Genomic DNA, 18,489 nt, shown 5'->3' on the forward strand with positions numbered 1-18,489 from the left:
ATATGTATTGCAAGAAGGGTTTTCAGAATGATTAAATCAGAATGCTTATAACTCCTTTTTTTTTTTATAGAATTTTGAATTTTTTAAATTGTTATATATCCTTTCATGTTTTTTGAATTTAAAAGTAAGAAGTGGCCCACTTATGTAGGATTTGATTTGAAATATATTAATGTGACGGTAAATAAAGAGGAAAAATTACCAAACCTACTAAAAGTAAAAAAGTAAATAACAATATTTTACCCTTCAACTTAGTAATTCTAACTAAAGGGTCAAATTATATAGAAAACAAAAAGAAAATAATATTCGTTGGTCTTGGATTAAAAATATCAATAATGGTACCATTTGTGAATCCTAAATTATGAAATCACTGAATAAAAAAAATATTACTAGCCTAAAAAAACAAATTATGGATTTAAAGGGTTTGGGAGAATGGTGAAAGGAAAATAATAGAAAATTGGGGGGGTAGGGAGGCAATGATAGAGAGCTAGAGGCTAGCTATAGGTGAGGGAAAGACAATAACAAGGAGTTAAACAGTGGTGGAAAAAGTCGAAAAAGGAAGGTGAACTATTACAAGATTGGACGAAGAGAGGGGACAAGAAAGGATGGGATTATGGGGATATGACAAGAAAAATGGCACCGTGATAAGAAGTCTGAAAGTCATAGAAGGTAGCAGATAGCCAGTTAGCAGGTAAAAGATAGGAGAAATAATTTTCTAAAATTGAGGAAAATGAATTAGTTGTACTTTATATTTTTAATGTTAAAAATTTTGATATATAGGTATAACATGATATATTAATGAATAAGTTTATAATTGCTCTGTCATATAAATTGTTATATGTTAAATTATTTCATTCAAATTGTTATCATATATTGACAAACAATAGGTTAACAAAATTTGGTTTCAACTTATTTAAAATATTAAAATTAAGAAAGTTCATTTTGTATTTACGAAATAAACCTTTTTTAACATGTTAAGTAAACACTTCTTTGAATTTTTTTTGTCTTTTCATATACTTTATCCTATACAATAATATATAAGTATTGTTTTGAATTGAAATATAAATCTGTGCCTAGCACAGGTCAGAATACTAATGGCTACGTATTAAAGGCAAGAGATATAACAGAAATTGTATAGGATAACTGAATGAAAGATTCTGGGAAAGTTGGGGTAGGAGGAGTAATTAGGGATGAAATGGGAATCTGGAAAAGGGGATTTTGCACAAACTTAGGAATAATTAGCAATGTCACTGCTGAGCTATGGGGCATAATCCGGGGTTTGGAACTTGCATGGGAGGAAGGCATCAGGAAGATTGAGGTAGAAATAGATTCACTAACCAGTATTATGCTGATAAAGGAGAAGAATAGAGAGGGACCGTATGCAAACTTGGTGAAGATGATTCTAGACTGGGTGAAAAGAGATTGGGAGTGCAAGATAATCCATACAAGGAGAGAAGGAAATAGAGTAGCTGATTGTTTACCTAAGCGCAATATGGAACAGGACATGGGATTGACAATTGTGCAAGAACCACCAGATAGTATGAGGAGTCTTTTACTTGAAAATATTATAGGGGTTGCTATCCCAAAGTTTGTAAAAAGTTAGTGGGCCTTAAGCCCTCCAACGCACTAAAAAAAAAAAAAGATTCTTCCTCCTTGCTCAATTCTCTCTCTCTTTCTCTTTCTGTGTATATATATAATTAGTTTTGTAACTTAATGAAAATGAAACGTTGCAAAATTCAAAACAATGGCCTTCTACATAAACAAAATGAATTTTGTGAATTTTTCAGTAAAAGTAAAAATATAGAGTAATTGTGTTGCTTAGTAAAAATAAAGTAAACCTAATTTTTTTTTTCAAGAAAGTGGAGGTGACTTTTTAATAAAACAAGAAGTTTTATATCCTTGTGCCTTAGAAAACTATAGCTATGTGGTTACTTTAAAAGGTTTTTCATATATTTTTTAAGGAAAATTATTGTATTATTATGTAATTTTGTGTTATATTACTCATTGAATAGAAATTTTTATATCTGTTCAAAGCGACTACTTGGCATGTCCAATTGTTGCTCCAAAAACCAATAAAAGACTTCCATGTGAATATACAAGATCCCCACTAAATAGATGTAATATAGTTTATGTGAATATTGTTGTTATGTACTACTTTTAGGAAAGATAAGGAAGAAATTTTGATATTATTTTTGCTCCCACTAACAATTATTTCGGGCTCCGCCACTGTTGAAGCCCCACGTTTAGGCCACTGATCAAGCTTACTTCTCATGTTGCAGATATTCTAGATAGTTATATCTATGCAAAAGTCCTTTATGATTTGATCGTGATGTACATGGCCTGTGATATAAAGGCTTAAAGATGTACCACACAAATTTTCTTTTGGATTAATGCAGTAAATTATGCTATTCATCACATATACACCGCAAACAATGTGGTTCCTTGTTTAAAGAAGTACAAACAATATTCCCGTTTTTATACACTTCCTTTAGGAGTATAAAAAAAATATATTTGACATGTTAGATCCTGATCAAATTTTTGCTGATAATAGTAGCAGAATTAGAAAATTTAATTTGAGGGTGTGAAATGCATACACATATAAACTTTGGAGTCAATATAAAAATTTTTGAAAAGTTTCGAGGGACAAATAGCTTAATGCATATAGGTAATTTTGAAATTCTCAAACTTTTAAAAGAAAAAGCATGATTTTCTAGAAACTTGGGAGCAAATGGCTAAATATATATAGAATATTTTAAAAATTCTTAAACTTTTATAGAAGACAAAACATGAATTTCTAGAATTTATGAGATGGTGGCCCCTCCCTGCCCTTAGTTCTGCCTTGCCTAAGAACATGCTGAAGATTTTTCAAAATTGAGAATCCGGGGTTGGATTCTATGGAAACTGAAATGGATTTAATGTCCGGATTCAATCCAGAGAATTGTGAAAATTTTGTCGAAATCTGTCAAACTGGATCCATAAATGGATCCATTAGGATCGCGGTCGAATTCTTAGTAGCATTCAAAAAGTTTCAATTTTTTGTTTTGGCACATTTTTGTATTTTGGCACATTAGGATCGCGGTCGAATTCTTTGTTTTTGTTCAGCCATTTTATTTGTTATATCCATAAAAGAGCATTAACCCGGTGCAAATTTTTTTGTTTAGCAAACAGAAGAGATAACTTTGGTGTTAAGCTAACTCTTCTAAGAGAATTTTGTAGCGAGTTATTTGATGCCAATTAATTTACGTTTCTCAAATTTTAATAATTCAGTCCTCTACTCGACAACGTTGGAATGAAGTCTAATCAATAAAACTCAGCAAGGTCATTATTTTCTGACGCTGTCACCTTCAATTTGTGTACTAACCATTTTATTTTGAGCTTGGACAAGCCACGTGACGTTTGGTAATTCAACATAACTCCTTTTTTCTTCCTTGTTGACTTGTATATGCAAAAATTACTTGATCTAAAAGGACAGATTAAGTAATTAACAAAATATCACTTTATTCTCATACATTTAATAAAGTAGTATTACAAATCAATCATTACAATGCCCTGTGCATATATAGCACAAGAGTCATGCTAGTAGAAATTTAGAACAAATCCATGGATCATTTCAAAAACTGTGCCTCAAGTAAGTCAATGACTTTCTTGTCGACTTGGAATGCCTTGGCGAGAACATCTGCAGAAATGAGAGGATCTGATCCAAAGACTGCATTTGCAATAGTAATGACTCCTGGATTTTGGCTGCCAAAACCAGCAAATGCAACAGCATTCGTCTTCGCAACATTAAATTGGAAGTGAATCAGACCTTCAGGGAACACGAAAACATCTCCTGGATTCAACGTTTTCGTAAAGAGTTGATTTTTCATGTTATTTGGTGGATTTGAAGTGACAAACCCAACATTAAGAGTGCCCTCTAACACGAATAGGACCTCGGTTGCACGAGGATGAGTATGGGGTGGGTTTAGGCCATAAGGAGCGAAATCGAGACGAGCTAGGGAAACTCCCAAAGTGTTGAGCCCAGCTAGATTGTTGACGTTCACAGCAGTAACATTAGAACCTTGTCGATTTGCTGTATTTCGAGGTATGTTCAGTCCCTGAAAGAAGAAATCATTGGCGTTCACGACCTTTGGGTCCTTACAAATCTTTCCGTTCACAAACACTGCATTAAAAAAACTAGCTGTTAATAATGTAATAATGAGACTAAACAAACCCACATTGAATTTTGCATGTCTTATTAGGTGTCATGCACGATGTTGTGAAAATAATAATAATAATAATGAAGAGAGAACTCACAGGTCAAAGCAAACATGATAGGATACGAAAATTGTGCTTAGAAAAAGAAAAATGTTTTGCAACATGTTCTGATAGGTATAAGGAATTACCAGCATTTTTGGGATCATTGATTGCAACACAAAAATCCTGCAAAGGGCTAGGATCAGAAGCGATAGCAAGGGATGAAAGTAGTGCCATTGTGGCTATGGTTATCAGGAATGGAGTTCCCATGGTAGTTGTGGATGAGATCTAGTATTTCTTACACTAACTCTTTGGTTGATGGTTTGAGGGATTTGGGCAAAGATTGAAGGTATATATATATAGGCATGTTTCAATTGACTAAGTCACCAAGTTTTTCACTATTACATTAAGAAAATCAGATTCCTTGACAACTAGGCCATCAGGTTAGGTTGGTGACTTTTTAAAATTGCAAGTTAGTCAGCAAGAGCGAACTTTCCCCAACAACTAGGCACATGCATTTAGCTGCCTAAGTCTCTTATCTGAACTCTATTTTTTTTTTTTTCGCCTCTTTCTTGAATCTTTTTTCTTTGGATAAATTATTTATTACCCCCTATGATTTTACCTAAAACTAGATGACCCCTCAAAGGTATTAAAATAACCACATAACCCCCTGTGACTTTATATAAAGTGAAAAATGGATGGAATACACAATTAGTTATGGCATTTGTATCAAACGTGCTTTAAAAATGCATGTGATAAAATCGTAATATCCACGTAACTCCCTTATGATTTGTATAAGTATCCATTTTACCCTCCTATGATTTTTACATTTATCCACGTAATCTCCTTATACTTTTATACAAGCCGGTTACGCCGTTGATTAATTTAGCATTTAAGTAAGGGTACTAATAGTATTTTAACTAACAACGTTATATAGGTTATTTTCTATCAAATCCCGCTTTACACAAAATTATAGGGGAGTGAAGTGGATATTTTAAAACATTAAAGAGCTCATGTGGCAATGGACGAAACCACCGGAGGGTTATATGTAATTTAACCTTTTTCTTTTCTCAATGTCATGCACCAACCAATCCGATCATTTCTCCATTGCTAGCGCTTTACTGGAAAATGTTTCGACTTTCATTGGGCACTTTAGTTTCTTTTAATGAAATTGGTTTGGGCAGATAGTGTACGATCTAACAAGCATGGAATGTCTGGATTTGTTGCCACTCGACTTGTATTGTATGAGAGCATGTTGCTCCAAATTTATAAGCCTATATCTTCTTATGGCCAATATTCTAAGTATTCAATATCAGTTTTTCCTTTCCTGCTCCTACAAGAAAAAAAAAAGAGAAAGAAAGAGCAAGAAAGGTATATACCAATTGGAACGGTCTCCTATCAGTGTTAATTTCTTGATTGAACTTTTACTTTGATGGTAAAAAGTTTGAAAAGGTCATGAAGCTATTCTTGAAACCCTTGTAATTCTAGATATAATGATTTTTTTCTGTTGACCATCCTCCAACAGGTTCTAATGATATGCTTTGTTTGAATGTTCAGAGTACAGCTAATACTTCGAAATTCGTCTTTAATGCAAAAGAGTTAGCATGAGAAGCAGTCAGAAATTCAATCTTAATTATCCTTTTTAGATTGGATCCTCTGACTAAATATACTTAGCTTTGTTTGGATTTCATTTTTCTGGATTTTTTATAGAAAAATTACTATAGCGATTTGATATATGTGAAATAAAAAAAAATAATTAAAACATGTATCCACAAAAAAATCGTTTTGAAAAATTGCAATCCAAACAGAGCCTTAGCTGGATATGCAATAATAAATTAGAGCATTAATCTGATCCAAACTCAGAAAGGCTTTGTGATAAAACGTACTATCCCACGCCATTGTAATTTTCCATATTACCTAGTCAAACCTTATTAATTGTGCCCTCAGGGGCTTGGTCTGGTGGTTGAGGTTGTTGAAGATGGAGTTTCAGATCTCTGGTTCGAACCTTGCTGCCAGCAAGTTGTTGAGGGTGGTGAATAGTCTGCGGGATCCACTCCCTGCGGGACACACCTAAAACAAAAACAAAAAAAAACCTTATTAATTGTTTCTAGAAGTTAAGAAGTTAATATTCATGCACTTCTGCCCGCTGTAAATCCAGAGAAATTTGGTAGCACAACTAATCTCGTTTGCAAATTAAGTCTTTTTAATATTCAGTTGGTGGTGTTAGTTGATTAAAAAAGATATATGACCTAAATATCAACCGTTTAGGTGATCATTTGTCATGACCTGGTTTTTAAAAATATAGAAAGTAGTTAATTCCAACCGCGTTATTAAAAAAGCATGCACTTCCAGGCAGGCCAGAAGAACTTCTTTGCCTCTTTCTTGAAAATGATATATGAACTTACGTTAAGGATAAGAGATGCCCGAAAGTCTTTGCTGCTGGTTCAATGCAAACATGCTCAAACATGGCCTTCAGGGATTCAAAAAATATTTGTACTCCAGTAACTAGAAATGACAGAAGTGCTTATAATTAGAAGGCTGCCTTGCAGTTTTTCTGCCTGTAGTTGATTGCCCATGTTTTTCCATTTTATTTTTTGTTGATTCCAAATATTTTCCAATATATTGGAAATAATTTTTTTCACATTATGTTAATTCATTTAGGATGTTAAAGAATCCCATTATCTTTCTTAGTTTCATTTCAAGCGTAGAAAATATGCAACCATTATACAGTCACATACTCTCGAATTGCTTTCAAAATAGAGGTATCCCATCAGTAAATATACCTTAATAAGTTATATACAAAAGAGCATGCAATACTCTATAAAGGTCATCAGTTATTAGCAAAAGTTGGAGAAACTCTTGGTTCCATTTGTGGCTATAATTGCCCTAGTCAAAACAAAGCAGGGTATTATTTCCACATTGATTTTTCCTATGATTTTCATTGCACCTTAAGTTATATCAATATTTATAATGAAATACTGTACTATCCAAAAAATGGATATAAAATTCACAAACATGCCAAAACATCATCTATGTTTTAAATGTCAAAGCATCATAAGCTAAATGCAGGGATTCATGTCCTCCGATGCAGTCATTACAAACTTACGAGTGACGGAGTCAAAACTTCATAATTAGAGGGAGCGAAATAATCACCTAAGCTAATAACATACTGTTAGTAAAATTAGGCTGGTACAATATAGGAAAGAATAAATATAAACTGAAAATGGGTGGAGATAGAAAATAACAATCTGAGGCTTGTGAGCGCAATTTCCTTAAAACAGATTTGCCCCCTATAGGTAGAGTGCTCGAAGTTAAGTAGGCGTCTGTCTCCCAGGATACAACGGATTAAAGGTGAAAATGTTAGCACCAAACTTCTTCACCACAGCGAACTCGAACTAGAGCAATATATATGAAACACTATAAAAGATGAAGATGCAAAAGAATTAAAAAAAATTGGAGAGAGAGCTCTATTTTTTTAAAACAAAATAAAAAGAGAGTTATTTATAGATGCTGGCCAAGGGTGATTGTAGACATTGGAAACAAATGTTAAATTTCATTTAATTATCTTCACATTTATCAAAGTACCACATTCACGTACATACATGTATTCTCGATAAGAAAACTCCAAATTCATGTATTAACAATTACGTACATAAATACTTAATTCCTAAGTACATGAATCCTAGATACATGAATCTTTAAGTACATGAATGATAGATAATTATCCTTGGATTCTATCAAGAGTGTCATTATGAGAACGATTTTCTCATTCACTCTACAATGGATTTTCCATTTTCCCAACAATCCCCCACGTGAATGAAAAAATTGTTTTGAATTTGACTCTACAGTAGTGTTCCACAACTGAGACCTGCATAAGATAGGTTGGTGTTACCCTTTGAACCTTCTCTCGTGAAATACACTTACTTTACTAGCAATCCAGTAGACATGATGTCTTTGAACTGTCCCGCTTTTCAGTGTAAATGAACCATATATTTCACACAGGAATCATGCTCCATTTGTTCAGTTCTCATAGTTATGTTCGTTTTGGCCATGAACATCAACCTGGTTCAGCAAGAGTTTTTAGAATTGAGCCCTAAACAATTCTCTTTTGAAGCGGCCCCACTTCACTCTCACATAGGTGATTTACTTAAGTCTCTAGCAATTAATTACTGCACTTAAGAATCATTAAAGCACACCATTGTACTATCCTCAATTCTTCTTTGCGTCATTTTTTCATTATGGAATGGGTCTAGGGATATCCCCCCCACAATTACTATGCTAAGTCCTTATAATTAGGTTGTCCCTTTGAACCTAGATATTGGGATCTCCAGTCTGTTAGGTTGGGTTTCCTTTATAACACTTAGCCTTCCATGGGCTTTAGTCCCATTCCCTTTGCCATTTTTTCAACCAACTCTCTATTCAATCCTTTGGTTAGCGGATCCGTTATGTTATCCTTTGATTTCACATAATCAATAGAGATAACTCCTGTTGAGAGTAGTTGTTTAATGGTATTGTGCCTACGACGTATATGTCTAGACTTACCATTATATATGTGATTTTGTGCTCTTCCAATTGCTGATTGACTATCACAATGAATACATATTGGTGGCACAGGTTTTTCCCATTTTGGAATGTCCTCAAGGAAATGGTGTAGCCATTCAGCTTCTTCTCCACATTTATCCAAGGCAATGAATTCAGATTCCATTGTAGACCTAGCTACAATAGTTTGTTTAGAAGACTTCCAGGATACTGCCCCACCGGCAAGTGTGAACACATATCCACTTGTAGATTTTGAATCTTTTATATCAGATATCCAATTTGCATCAGCGTACCCTTCTAGAACAGCAGGGTATCTAGTGTAATGCAGTCCATAGTTCCGAGTGTACCGTAGGTATTTAAGTACCCTTGAAATTGCTTTCCAATGATCAGCACTCGGATTGTTTGTAAATCTGCTCAATTTGCTCACTGCATATGCAATGTCAGGTCTAGTGCAACTCATTAAATACATTAGACTTCCAATGATTCGTGAGTATTCTACTTGAGAAATACTCTCTCCTCTATTCTTAGATAGATGGAAACTATTGTCTAATGGAGTTCTTGCAATTCCAGAATCATTCTTATTGAATTTTTCTAGAATCTTGTCCACATAATGAGTTTGGCTCAAGACCAAGCCGTCTGATATTCTTGTATAGTGTTCCATATTTTGTAGGAGCTAATATAGTGTTCCATATTGCTCTAGTTCGAGTTCGCTATGGTGAAGAAGTTTGGTGCTAACATTTTCACCTTTAATCCGTTGTATCCTAGGAGACAGATGGCTACTTAACCTCGAGCACTCTACCTGTAGGGGGCGAATCTGTTTTAAGGAAATTGTGCTCACAAGCCTCGGATTGTTATTTTCTATCTCCACCCATTTTCAGTTTATATTTATTCTTTCCTATATTGTACCAGCCTAATTTTACTAACAGTCTTAAAACAGATTCGATTCTCAATGGCTGACAATAAAGGAAGAGAAACCAACAATTCTACTTCTGATGCCTCTGCCTCTGGCACTATTGTGAAACGACCTGAAGGAATGATTACTCCTATGGTTTCTACCAACCATAGTAAGAAACCTGAGAAGTTCCATGGCTTGAACTTCAAGACATGGCGACAAAAAATGTTGTTCTATTTGACAACATTGAATCTCTCGAGATTCTTAAGTGAGGATGCTCCAAAACTACCTGAGGGCTTAACTGATGCACAAGCTATCAGTGCTATTGATGCTTGGAAGCACTCCGATTTCCTTTGTTGAAATTATATCATGAACTGCTTGCATGACTCGCTGTATAACGTGTATCAAGTACACAAGACGGCGAAGGGCATTGTGGGAATCCTTGGATCAGAAATATAAAACCGAAGATGCCGGGGCAAAGAAATTTGTCGTCGGAAAATTTCTAGACTATAAAATGGTGGATTCCAAGACTCTTATCAGTCAGGTGCAAGAAATTCAGATTATCTTGCATGAGATTCTAGCTGAAGGCATGATTTTGAGTGAAACCTTTCAAGTAGCTGCTGTTATTGAAAAGCTACCTCCTGGGTGGAAGGATTTCAAGAACTATCTCAAGCACAAGCGCAAAGAGATGAGTATGGAGGACCTTATTGTTAGACTTTGAATTGAAGAAGACAACAGGGGTTCCGATTACAAGGCATTAAATTCTTTTGATGCTAAAACAAATATTGCGGAGTGTAAGCAAGAGCAAAACTCCAAAGGCAAAAAGCCAAATCGAAATTTTGGGGCAAAAGGGAAAATCTCTAAGCAGAAATTTCAAGGGAAATGCTTCAACTGTGACAAAAAAGGTCACAAGTCCACTGAATGTAAGCTTCCAAAGAAGAAGAAGCATGAAGCGAACTTGCTTGATAGAATCGAGAGAGACATGGAAAACATGAACCTGACTGCTGTGGTTTCTGAAGTGAATATGATGGGGTCAAATCCGAAAGAATGGTGGATTGACACTGGAGCAACAAGACATGTTTGCACAAACAAAGACCTGTTCACTACCTTCGAAAAAATTAAAGGTGAAAATGTTAGCACCAAACTTCTTCACCACAGCGAACTCGAACTAGAGCAATATGGAACACTATAAAAGATGAAGATGCAAAAGAATAAAAAAAAATTGGAGAGAGAGCTCTGTTTTTTTAAAACAAAATAAAAAGAGAGTTATTTATAGATGCTGGCCAAGGGTGATTGTAGACATTGGAAACAAATGTCAAATTTCATTTAATTATCTTCACATTTATCAATGTACCACATTCACGTACATACATGTATTCTCGATAAGAAAACTCCAAATTCTGGTATTAACAATTACGTACATAAATACTTAATTCCTAAGTACATGAATCTTCAGGTACATGAATGATAGATAATTATCCTTGGATTCTATCAAGAGTGCCATTATGAGAACGATTTTCTCATTCACTCTACAATGGATTTTCCATTTTCCCAACACATACAACTTAAGTTTTAATTCTTGTTATACAAAAGAAAAATTAGGCAAAAGTTATTCTTTGTGCTTGTTGATAGGAGTCAATATCACCAAAAATAAAATATCTACTCTTAATATCTACTTTTGAGTGCAATGGCGAGTAAGGTCATATCCATAGGGATTGGCTAATTTATTTTTTTGCAAAAACTACAAGCAACATGAGAGGGGGGAGACTTTTAGAAATTTAACTAAATAATTTAATTAAAAGTAAATAAAAATGCAACAATATAATAATACTAAATTAATATTATACAAACTTCTAGTTAACTAATCATTGATGCAAGGATAAAAATCATATATTCATAAATAAATTGGTTATAGTTGTTAACAAACTCTAATAACCAATCTTTCCTTACTTTCTCAATAATCACAGCAGGCTCTATAGTTACTTTTTAAATCAAAAGACAACCCTAAACAAGCTATTAGGATTTGATCTTTCAAAATCATTAAGAACTAGAAAAGCCAATTCTAGCCAACTAACTCGCAGATTCGATTCATTTAGATTGGATTATATATTTCCATGACATATATTTGAAAGTTTCTACTACAATCAAATTATATCACTAACCATAAATACTAAAACTATTAAAAATTACGGAATTGATATTTTAGATGTTGATAGATTATTCTGACAATTAAATATTGACCAGATATTTAATCATGCAAAATAATTATCTCAAGAAAGCACATAGAATTTATAAATACCCATGAACTAATGAAACATAAAAAAATCAAATTAGATCTCATTGTAGAACCAAAAGCCTTTATTATCTGTCAACTAGAGATGAAAGTAACAAGAGAAAAATATAGAAAAAAATATAAAAATAGGATTCACAAGAGAGTGAAAGAGATAGAGAGAGCCGCCCTCCAAAAAGAATGTTCTTATGTCTGTCACGTCTCCTTTTATATGAGACTCTTTCCCCAAAATTAATCCTCTACTAAAAAGGAATCACTCTTATTTTATAATATTCTACCTACTAAAACCTCTTCTAAAAAGGAATAAAGTAATAAATATCCAAGACTAATTGGTTACTATCTAAAAATAAAAGTTTGCTAAACAAAGTTGGATTCAAAGTCTGCTGCCGATAAGGAAAAGAGTCGGCTTGAAGATTTCTTATCTAGTAATAAATAGAACTGAAAACGAACCGAGCCAAGTCGAATATCTCATGTTTGAACTCTGCTTATTAAACTACTCAAACAAATCTCGAGTTCGTTTGATAATATTTGAGCTCCAGATCTGTATTCGTACTCGGCTCATAAGCAAAATTCTAGTTCGATTTTGAGCTTAATCTCGACTCGTTTAACATAAACGAGCCATTCGCAAACAATTAGACCCATTTTTGCAAAAAATTAAGCCTAGAATTAGGGATTAGGAATACAATATTAACCATAAATTTTGTGAAATGACAATTAAGTCCATTTTTGCGAACGATCGTTTAAATTCGTGAACGAGTTATGTTTAGCCAATCCTTTCAAGACAGAAGACATTATTAGAACACATTAATTCATATATACAACGTATTTAGAAGTCAGCAGTATCTACGAGAAGTTAAAGATCAATAACTTAATCTCAGGTAGTCATGATAAATTACAGGACAAGATAATTCCTTGCTTGAATTGTTGACAACTTAGATAAGGCAGAAAGCCCTCAGACTCCTCTGCAGTGGATATTACTGAACAATTGGTTTTACAATTAAGAGCTGCTTTCAGAAACACCCGGCCAATTCTCTCAAAGGGGCTCATCTCCTCACTGCTGAAGCAGAATGGGTAAGTAAAAGTGCCAAGCAAGAAAAAGATAAGCGCAAAACCAATGGCGAGGCAGAGATTCCCAAATCCAAGGCTCCAACAAGGTTATCCCGAAAATAGATCAAAATCAGTACCAAATCCAAGGCCCCAACTAAGGTTATCCTGAATATAGATCAAAATCAGTAATATGACCGACACAGCCCCGCAGACCCCAAAATTCCACCAGTTGAAAAACGAGCTTTGTGCCTTGCTTTCTTCTCCATCAAATTGGTCAGCTCCAAAAGCCTGTATACAAGGGTTAAACTCTCCATGGGCTACAGTTGAAAAACGAGCTTTTGGCCTTGTGTTCTTCTCCATCAAATTGGTCAGCTCCAAAAACTTGTATACAAGGTTTAAACCCTCCATGGGCTACAGCTACTAGATACAATGGGAAAAAGAAGAAAATAACTTGGAACTCCGAAGGAGAACATTTCATAGCATTTGCCGCATTGTGACAGCTTGGAACTCCGAAAGGGTCAAGAAGCCAAGTCCCTGATGATTGACAGAAATGTAAAGCTTAAAAAATTGTGATACCGAAATTAAGCTTTTGGCCACTTGTTGATGACTAAGTAACAAATCTGGAGTCATGCATAATTTTCTCTAGGTAATTATTCCGTTCTTCCTTTGGTAGTAATTAACCCCTCAACCTATTTTCACTCATAATTGATATATGAGGTACACATCAAACTTCTTGCGGAGCGCTTTTTTCTTTTTCTTTTTTTTTTTGTTTGGGCTTCTTGTGGAGCATTAGCCATTGAAAATCAAATTCAGAGCATTATACAGCCAAAAGAGCTGAGAGTTTTAACTACAAAATTGTCTAAATAGACAATATTCAATTATATTCAATTCTCAGAGAGTGCATCTACAAGACTACAATGTTTTTTTTTTTTTTTTATTTAGCTTGTAGTATGACTTCTTAGAGAATAGATTATACTACAAACATCTTGTTACGTACTTGGGTGTTAATTTTCCCTCTAAATCACCAAGATTGAGCTCAGGCATAAAATCATCCACATTATTTAATTCTCCGCACACTAAAAATTTTTAAAAGATAAAATTAAACCAAAAAAAAATTTTATATACAAATTCCCAAATCCACAAATAACAGTACCAATATTAACATAAAATAAAAGGTAAGATAAAAAGAAAGGAAAATAAGATGGTAACGGCCCGTGACTTATCCCAGAGTTGTGCTAAAATTGTGGGAGGAAATGGATTACCGGTTCCTCCCATATTTTTATCTTTCAGCTCTCCCTCTCGCACTGCACCCTATAAACTTGCTATCTCTGCCGTCGGCTCCCAAATCCTTTTAATTACCAACTTATTTGTCTACTGACGGCAATCATTAGATTCTAACCATTACTCAGACCGTCTCCCCATCCGACTTCGTCTCCCAAATTTTCTTTTTCTTGAGAAAATTCTACTTTTTATTATGTACTGAAAAAAAAAGAGAAAGGAACTTGTACAATTTGAAGGGACAAATCATTGGGTTTTTAACTGCAATTTTCTAAAACCGTTTTAAATGTTTGGCTTCATTCCTGTTTGCTGTCCATTTTTGAGGCATCGAAAGCCGATTAAAAATTTTGGAGACGTTGCTATAAGCAAGGGAAATGATTAATTTGAGATTCATTTTGGTTTTCATTTTGAGTTTTACATGTCATTTAGGATTTGTTGTTGAAAAAGGATAAAGTTATGCATCGATTTGGCAATGATTTGCAGTCGCTGGTTGGTGTCTCCAATGGGATTGTGATAGGTTGTGGTTGCCGGCTATTATCTCCACCCAGATTGTGGTGTTTGCTCCCAACAATTGTGATCGGATGCAGTTTTCCTCTTTCCATTTTAATTGAATGTGAAAGTATTTTCCAAGCACTAAATTATATTATTAACCGATCTGACAGACCTCCTCTTAAAGACTCAATCTAACAGACCTCTGTAGATTCAATCTTAAAGGCGTCTGTGATGTAAATGTTGCTCAAAACGAAATAACAACGAAAGGAAAGCAATAACTAATAAATGGCCTCAAGATAGGATGATTTTAAAATTCAAAAATCAGGTACACTTTCTTTATCTTCTCAAAGACAATTGTATGGATAGACATTATTTGCATCATTATTTTTTCATCTAATTTTTTAATTTTATAATCTTTTTTTTTTATCTCACATTCAAGTGCTACCATGTTACTTCCTCAATTTTTTTTCATTATTTCACTTTTTTAATGCTTCAAAATAGGAGCCACATTCGAAATGTCAACGGAATGTTTCATTGCTTTTCACCAGGGGCGGAGCTAAGACCCCACAGTAAGTGGGGTCAAATTTTAGTACAGTAAAATTTATTTTTTAAAAAAATAAAAATTACTAATATTATATACATGTTATCATTATGCCCTACGAGTACTCTTTTTTTTTTTAAAATGTTGTAAAATCAATTCATTATCAATTTTGTTAAATGCATATTTTTCAATGTAAGTAACTGAATCTCTTGAATTTTTTTAAAATAATCTGCAAATCACCATCAACTTAATCTTCTACAGGTTTCTTTTATAAAATTTATCTTTACCATATTATAAATAAAAATCATAATAACTTAATTACGTATTATAAATAAAAAGTTTACTATCCACTTGAATAATTATTGTTTTTGAAGATTTTGAAGTTTGAAAAAAATGATTTGAAAAATTGGTTTTCTCACTCCACTCAAGAAAGTTCTCCCCTTGTGTTTGGAAATTTTAGATGAATTTATTCTTGAACTAAATTCCATAGATAATTTGAAATAAATTCAAAATTATTGTGATGGTAAGAATTATGAATTTTCAAATTTTTGGGGTCAATGTATATAAGAAAGAGAATCTGATAAAATATAGTGAGGTCAAATAATCTGTAACTTTAAAATTTTTCAAATTTCTTAAGCCTAAGAACTAATTTTTCAAAGTTAGGTGGGGTCAATTGACCTTACTTGCTTGTATGTAGGCATGGCCACGGTTCCAGAACCAACGGTTCTGGTTCCAGAACCGCCGGTTCTGGTTCTTCAAAGAGGTAGAACCAGAACCGCACCATATAAGATGGTTCTGGTTCTGGTTCCAGAACCGGCGGTTCTGGTTCTTCAAAAAGGTAGAACCAGAACCGCATAGTTCTGATTTCGATTCCTTATGGTTCTGGTTCTGGTTCTGGTTCCGGTTCCGGTTCCGTATGGTTATATACAATTTTATTTAATTTCTTATCCTTACCAATTTTAATACGAATATAACAATATATTTAAAATTTTAAATAAAATGTAAAAAAATAAATACAAAATAAATATCATATTTTAATTTTATTATTATTCTACAAAGTACGAAATAATAAATAGATAATAGATGAAGAAATTGAGAGTAGTTTAGAGATGGAAGAGAGAAGATTGATTTTGGTGTAGTAGAAAATAAAATTTCAAGTCTTATTTATAGGACAAAATGAAATTAAAAATTTGGAACGTTGTATTGTAACGTTCCAAATTTGTAACGTTGTATTGAAAATTTGGATAAAATTACAACGTTGAATTGTAACGTTGTAAACTTGTAATTCACCCTAACCCCCAATTTGTCAAATTTAGCAGGCAGCCACCTTTCTTGTTTTTTTTCTATCCTTTGCTTTGTTTCTTTCTTCCGTTGAGAGCCTGAGGACCTTTGTGCAAGTCAGGAGGAGCCCCCGAGAGCAAAAATTGAGAGCAAAAATTGTGGTGGCATCATGATGACCTTGGTCATCATGATGCCTCTACTTTTATTATTTTTTATATTAATTATTTTTAAATTTTTTAACGGTTCTGGAACCGGCGGTTCTGGTTCTGGTTCTATTTTTTAGAGAACCAGAACCGGAACCTTTATCCAAGGTTCTACTACGGTTCTGGTTCCACGGTTCTGGTTCCGGTTCTGGTCCGGTTCCAAACGGTTCGGTTCCGGTCCGGTTCCCGGTTCCAAGTGGAACCATGGCCATGCCTACTTGTATGTGGCTCCGCCACTGCTTTTCACACTTATCCATTTGAAAAAATAACTTTTCCCACCTAACAATGCACTATTCCTAATTCCAAACTTTGAATGTGAGAATAATATTGTACGCATTGTGGACCGAGCTTCTCAATAATCAAATCAAGCTCTAACCCCGCAAAAGGGCTTCTGAAAAAGAAAACAAATTTGATTAATTGATTGAGTCAAGCTTAAATAAAAATTGACTAGTTCTTTATAATTTGTCCACCAATTTGTCTACCTCCTTAAATAAAAAATTAAAAAATTAAAAAAAATTGTCTAGTTCGCTTCATAAGCAAAAGGCTTTATGGTTCCATTTCCATATGATCAAACTATAGTAGAGTTCTGCCTTAAAATAACATACTATAAACAAAAGGTTCAAACAAATGGAGAAAACAAAGTAGGCACCAGAGATAAAGCACAAGCACAAGTACACAATGAATATTCCTACTAACAAGGCTGCAAGGGATAAAGCCAAAATAAAAGTACCAACCAGGATATAGAACAGTGAGGAAAGTACTATGGTCCGGTAATGGCCGAAAAACGAGTCGGCTATAAAAGCACACGAAAGTGGCAAAAGCTGCGCTGTGCCGGACCAAGCATTCACGTTCTCGGCCACCGCCGTAGCTGTGGCCGCATCAATTAACTGATCAAATTCCCACTTATTCCGTAATAAACAAACCTATCTGCCATCTCCATACTGCAAAAAGAATAACAAAGAAAACTTGGGCATTTTTTTTTATTATTTAAATCTGTAACAAAATAATTTGGCTTTCTTTTTTTTTTCCGAAACTTTAGGATAATTTCATTCAGCGTAAAGAAATTTACATATGCGAGCAAAGGCTCGAGAGAACTGTACATTTAGTGTTCAAAGACACTGAAGAACATTCCATTCCTCATCCAAAAGAATGCGTAAGGCATTAAAGCTAAGTCTTATACTATTTTCCATATTTTCTTCTCTAAGCAAGCAAAAGAAGCACATGCGAAACAGCTTCTGCATGTTAGAGATGTCCTCAAGCAAAGTGGCCATTCTACTATCCGAGGGACTCTAATGTGTTATTTGTCTCATCAATTCCTTGTTGTGTGAGTTGAGCTTAACTCTACTCCACTGTTGTTGCACAGCTTTGCATAAGACCAGTTTTAATGCCACCGCATCATCTAGGACTTTTTTTCCCAAACTTCTCTCTTTTAGCGCCCATTTTGCAATCCTAGTGTTTGGAGTTATCCTAGCTGTGACTCCAATTCCAAGTGAGGTCTGTCCTTGCTGACTTGTTGTTGTCACATCCAGGACTATGGTTCCTTCACCTTCCTGACCCTGGCATTGCTCTGCATGCATGTATGCTGTTTCTTTTGTGCTCATCCTTCCCTTAGATTTCTCAATTTCCTCATGCTCCAGCCATTCTTTGTGAGCTTTTTCGACTGTCCTTACTGGTGAGGAGTTGCTTGAGTTCTCAA

General features: G+C 34.2%; 1 protein-coding gene and 1 pseudogene across 1 annotated transcript; both read right to left on the reverse strand.

Annotated features, from left to right (window-relative positions):
- The window catches only part of LOC113712152 (protein NRT1/ PTR FAMILY 5.10-like), a 38,235-nt pseudogene extending 20,502 nt beyond the window's left edge, over positions 1-17,733 (reverse strand).
- On the reverse strand, positions 3,479-4,544 carry LOC113712157 (putative germin-like protein 2-1). Its single transcript, XM_027235448.2, has 2 exons — positions 4,380-4,544; positions 3,479-4,156 (listed from the first exon to the last, which is right to left on the reverse strand). Exons 1-2 carry the CDS (start codon positions 4,498-4,500, stop codon positions 3,603-3,605), a joined length of 675 nt encoding a protein of 224 aa, XP_027091249.1. The 5' UTR covers positions 4,501-4,544; the 3' UTR covers positions 3,479-3,602.
- Positions 17,734-18,489: the final 756 nt, after the last annotated feature.

The sequence above is a fragment of the Coffea arabica genome, chromosome 10e (genome assembly GCF_036785885.1).
Source record: "Coffea arabica cultivar ET-39 chromosome 10e, Coffea Arabica ET-39 HiFi, whole genome shotgun sequence".
In the NCBI taxonomy this organism is placed as follows: domain Eukaryota; kingdom Viridiplantae; phylum Streptophyta; class Magnoliopsida; order Gentianales; family Rubiaceae; genus Coffea; species Coffea arabica.

What these genes read in the sequence shown, in the direction of transcription:
- LOC113712157 (XM_027235448.2), bottom strand. Translation starts at nt 4,500, where the DNA reads ATGGGAACTCCATTCCTGATAACCATAGCCACAATGGCACTACTTTCA. An exon ending in CAATGATCCCAAAAATGCTG is followed by an intron (nt 4,157 to 4,379) that starts GTAATTCCTTAT and finishes TTTTTAATGCAG; the next exon opens with TGTTTGTGAACGGAAAGATT.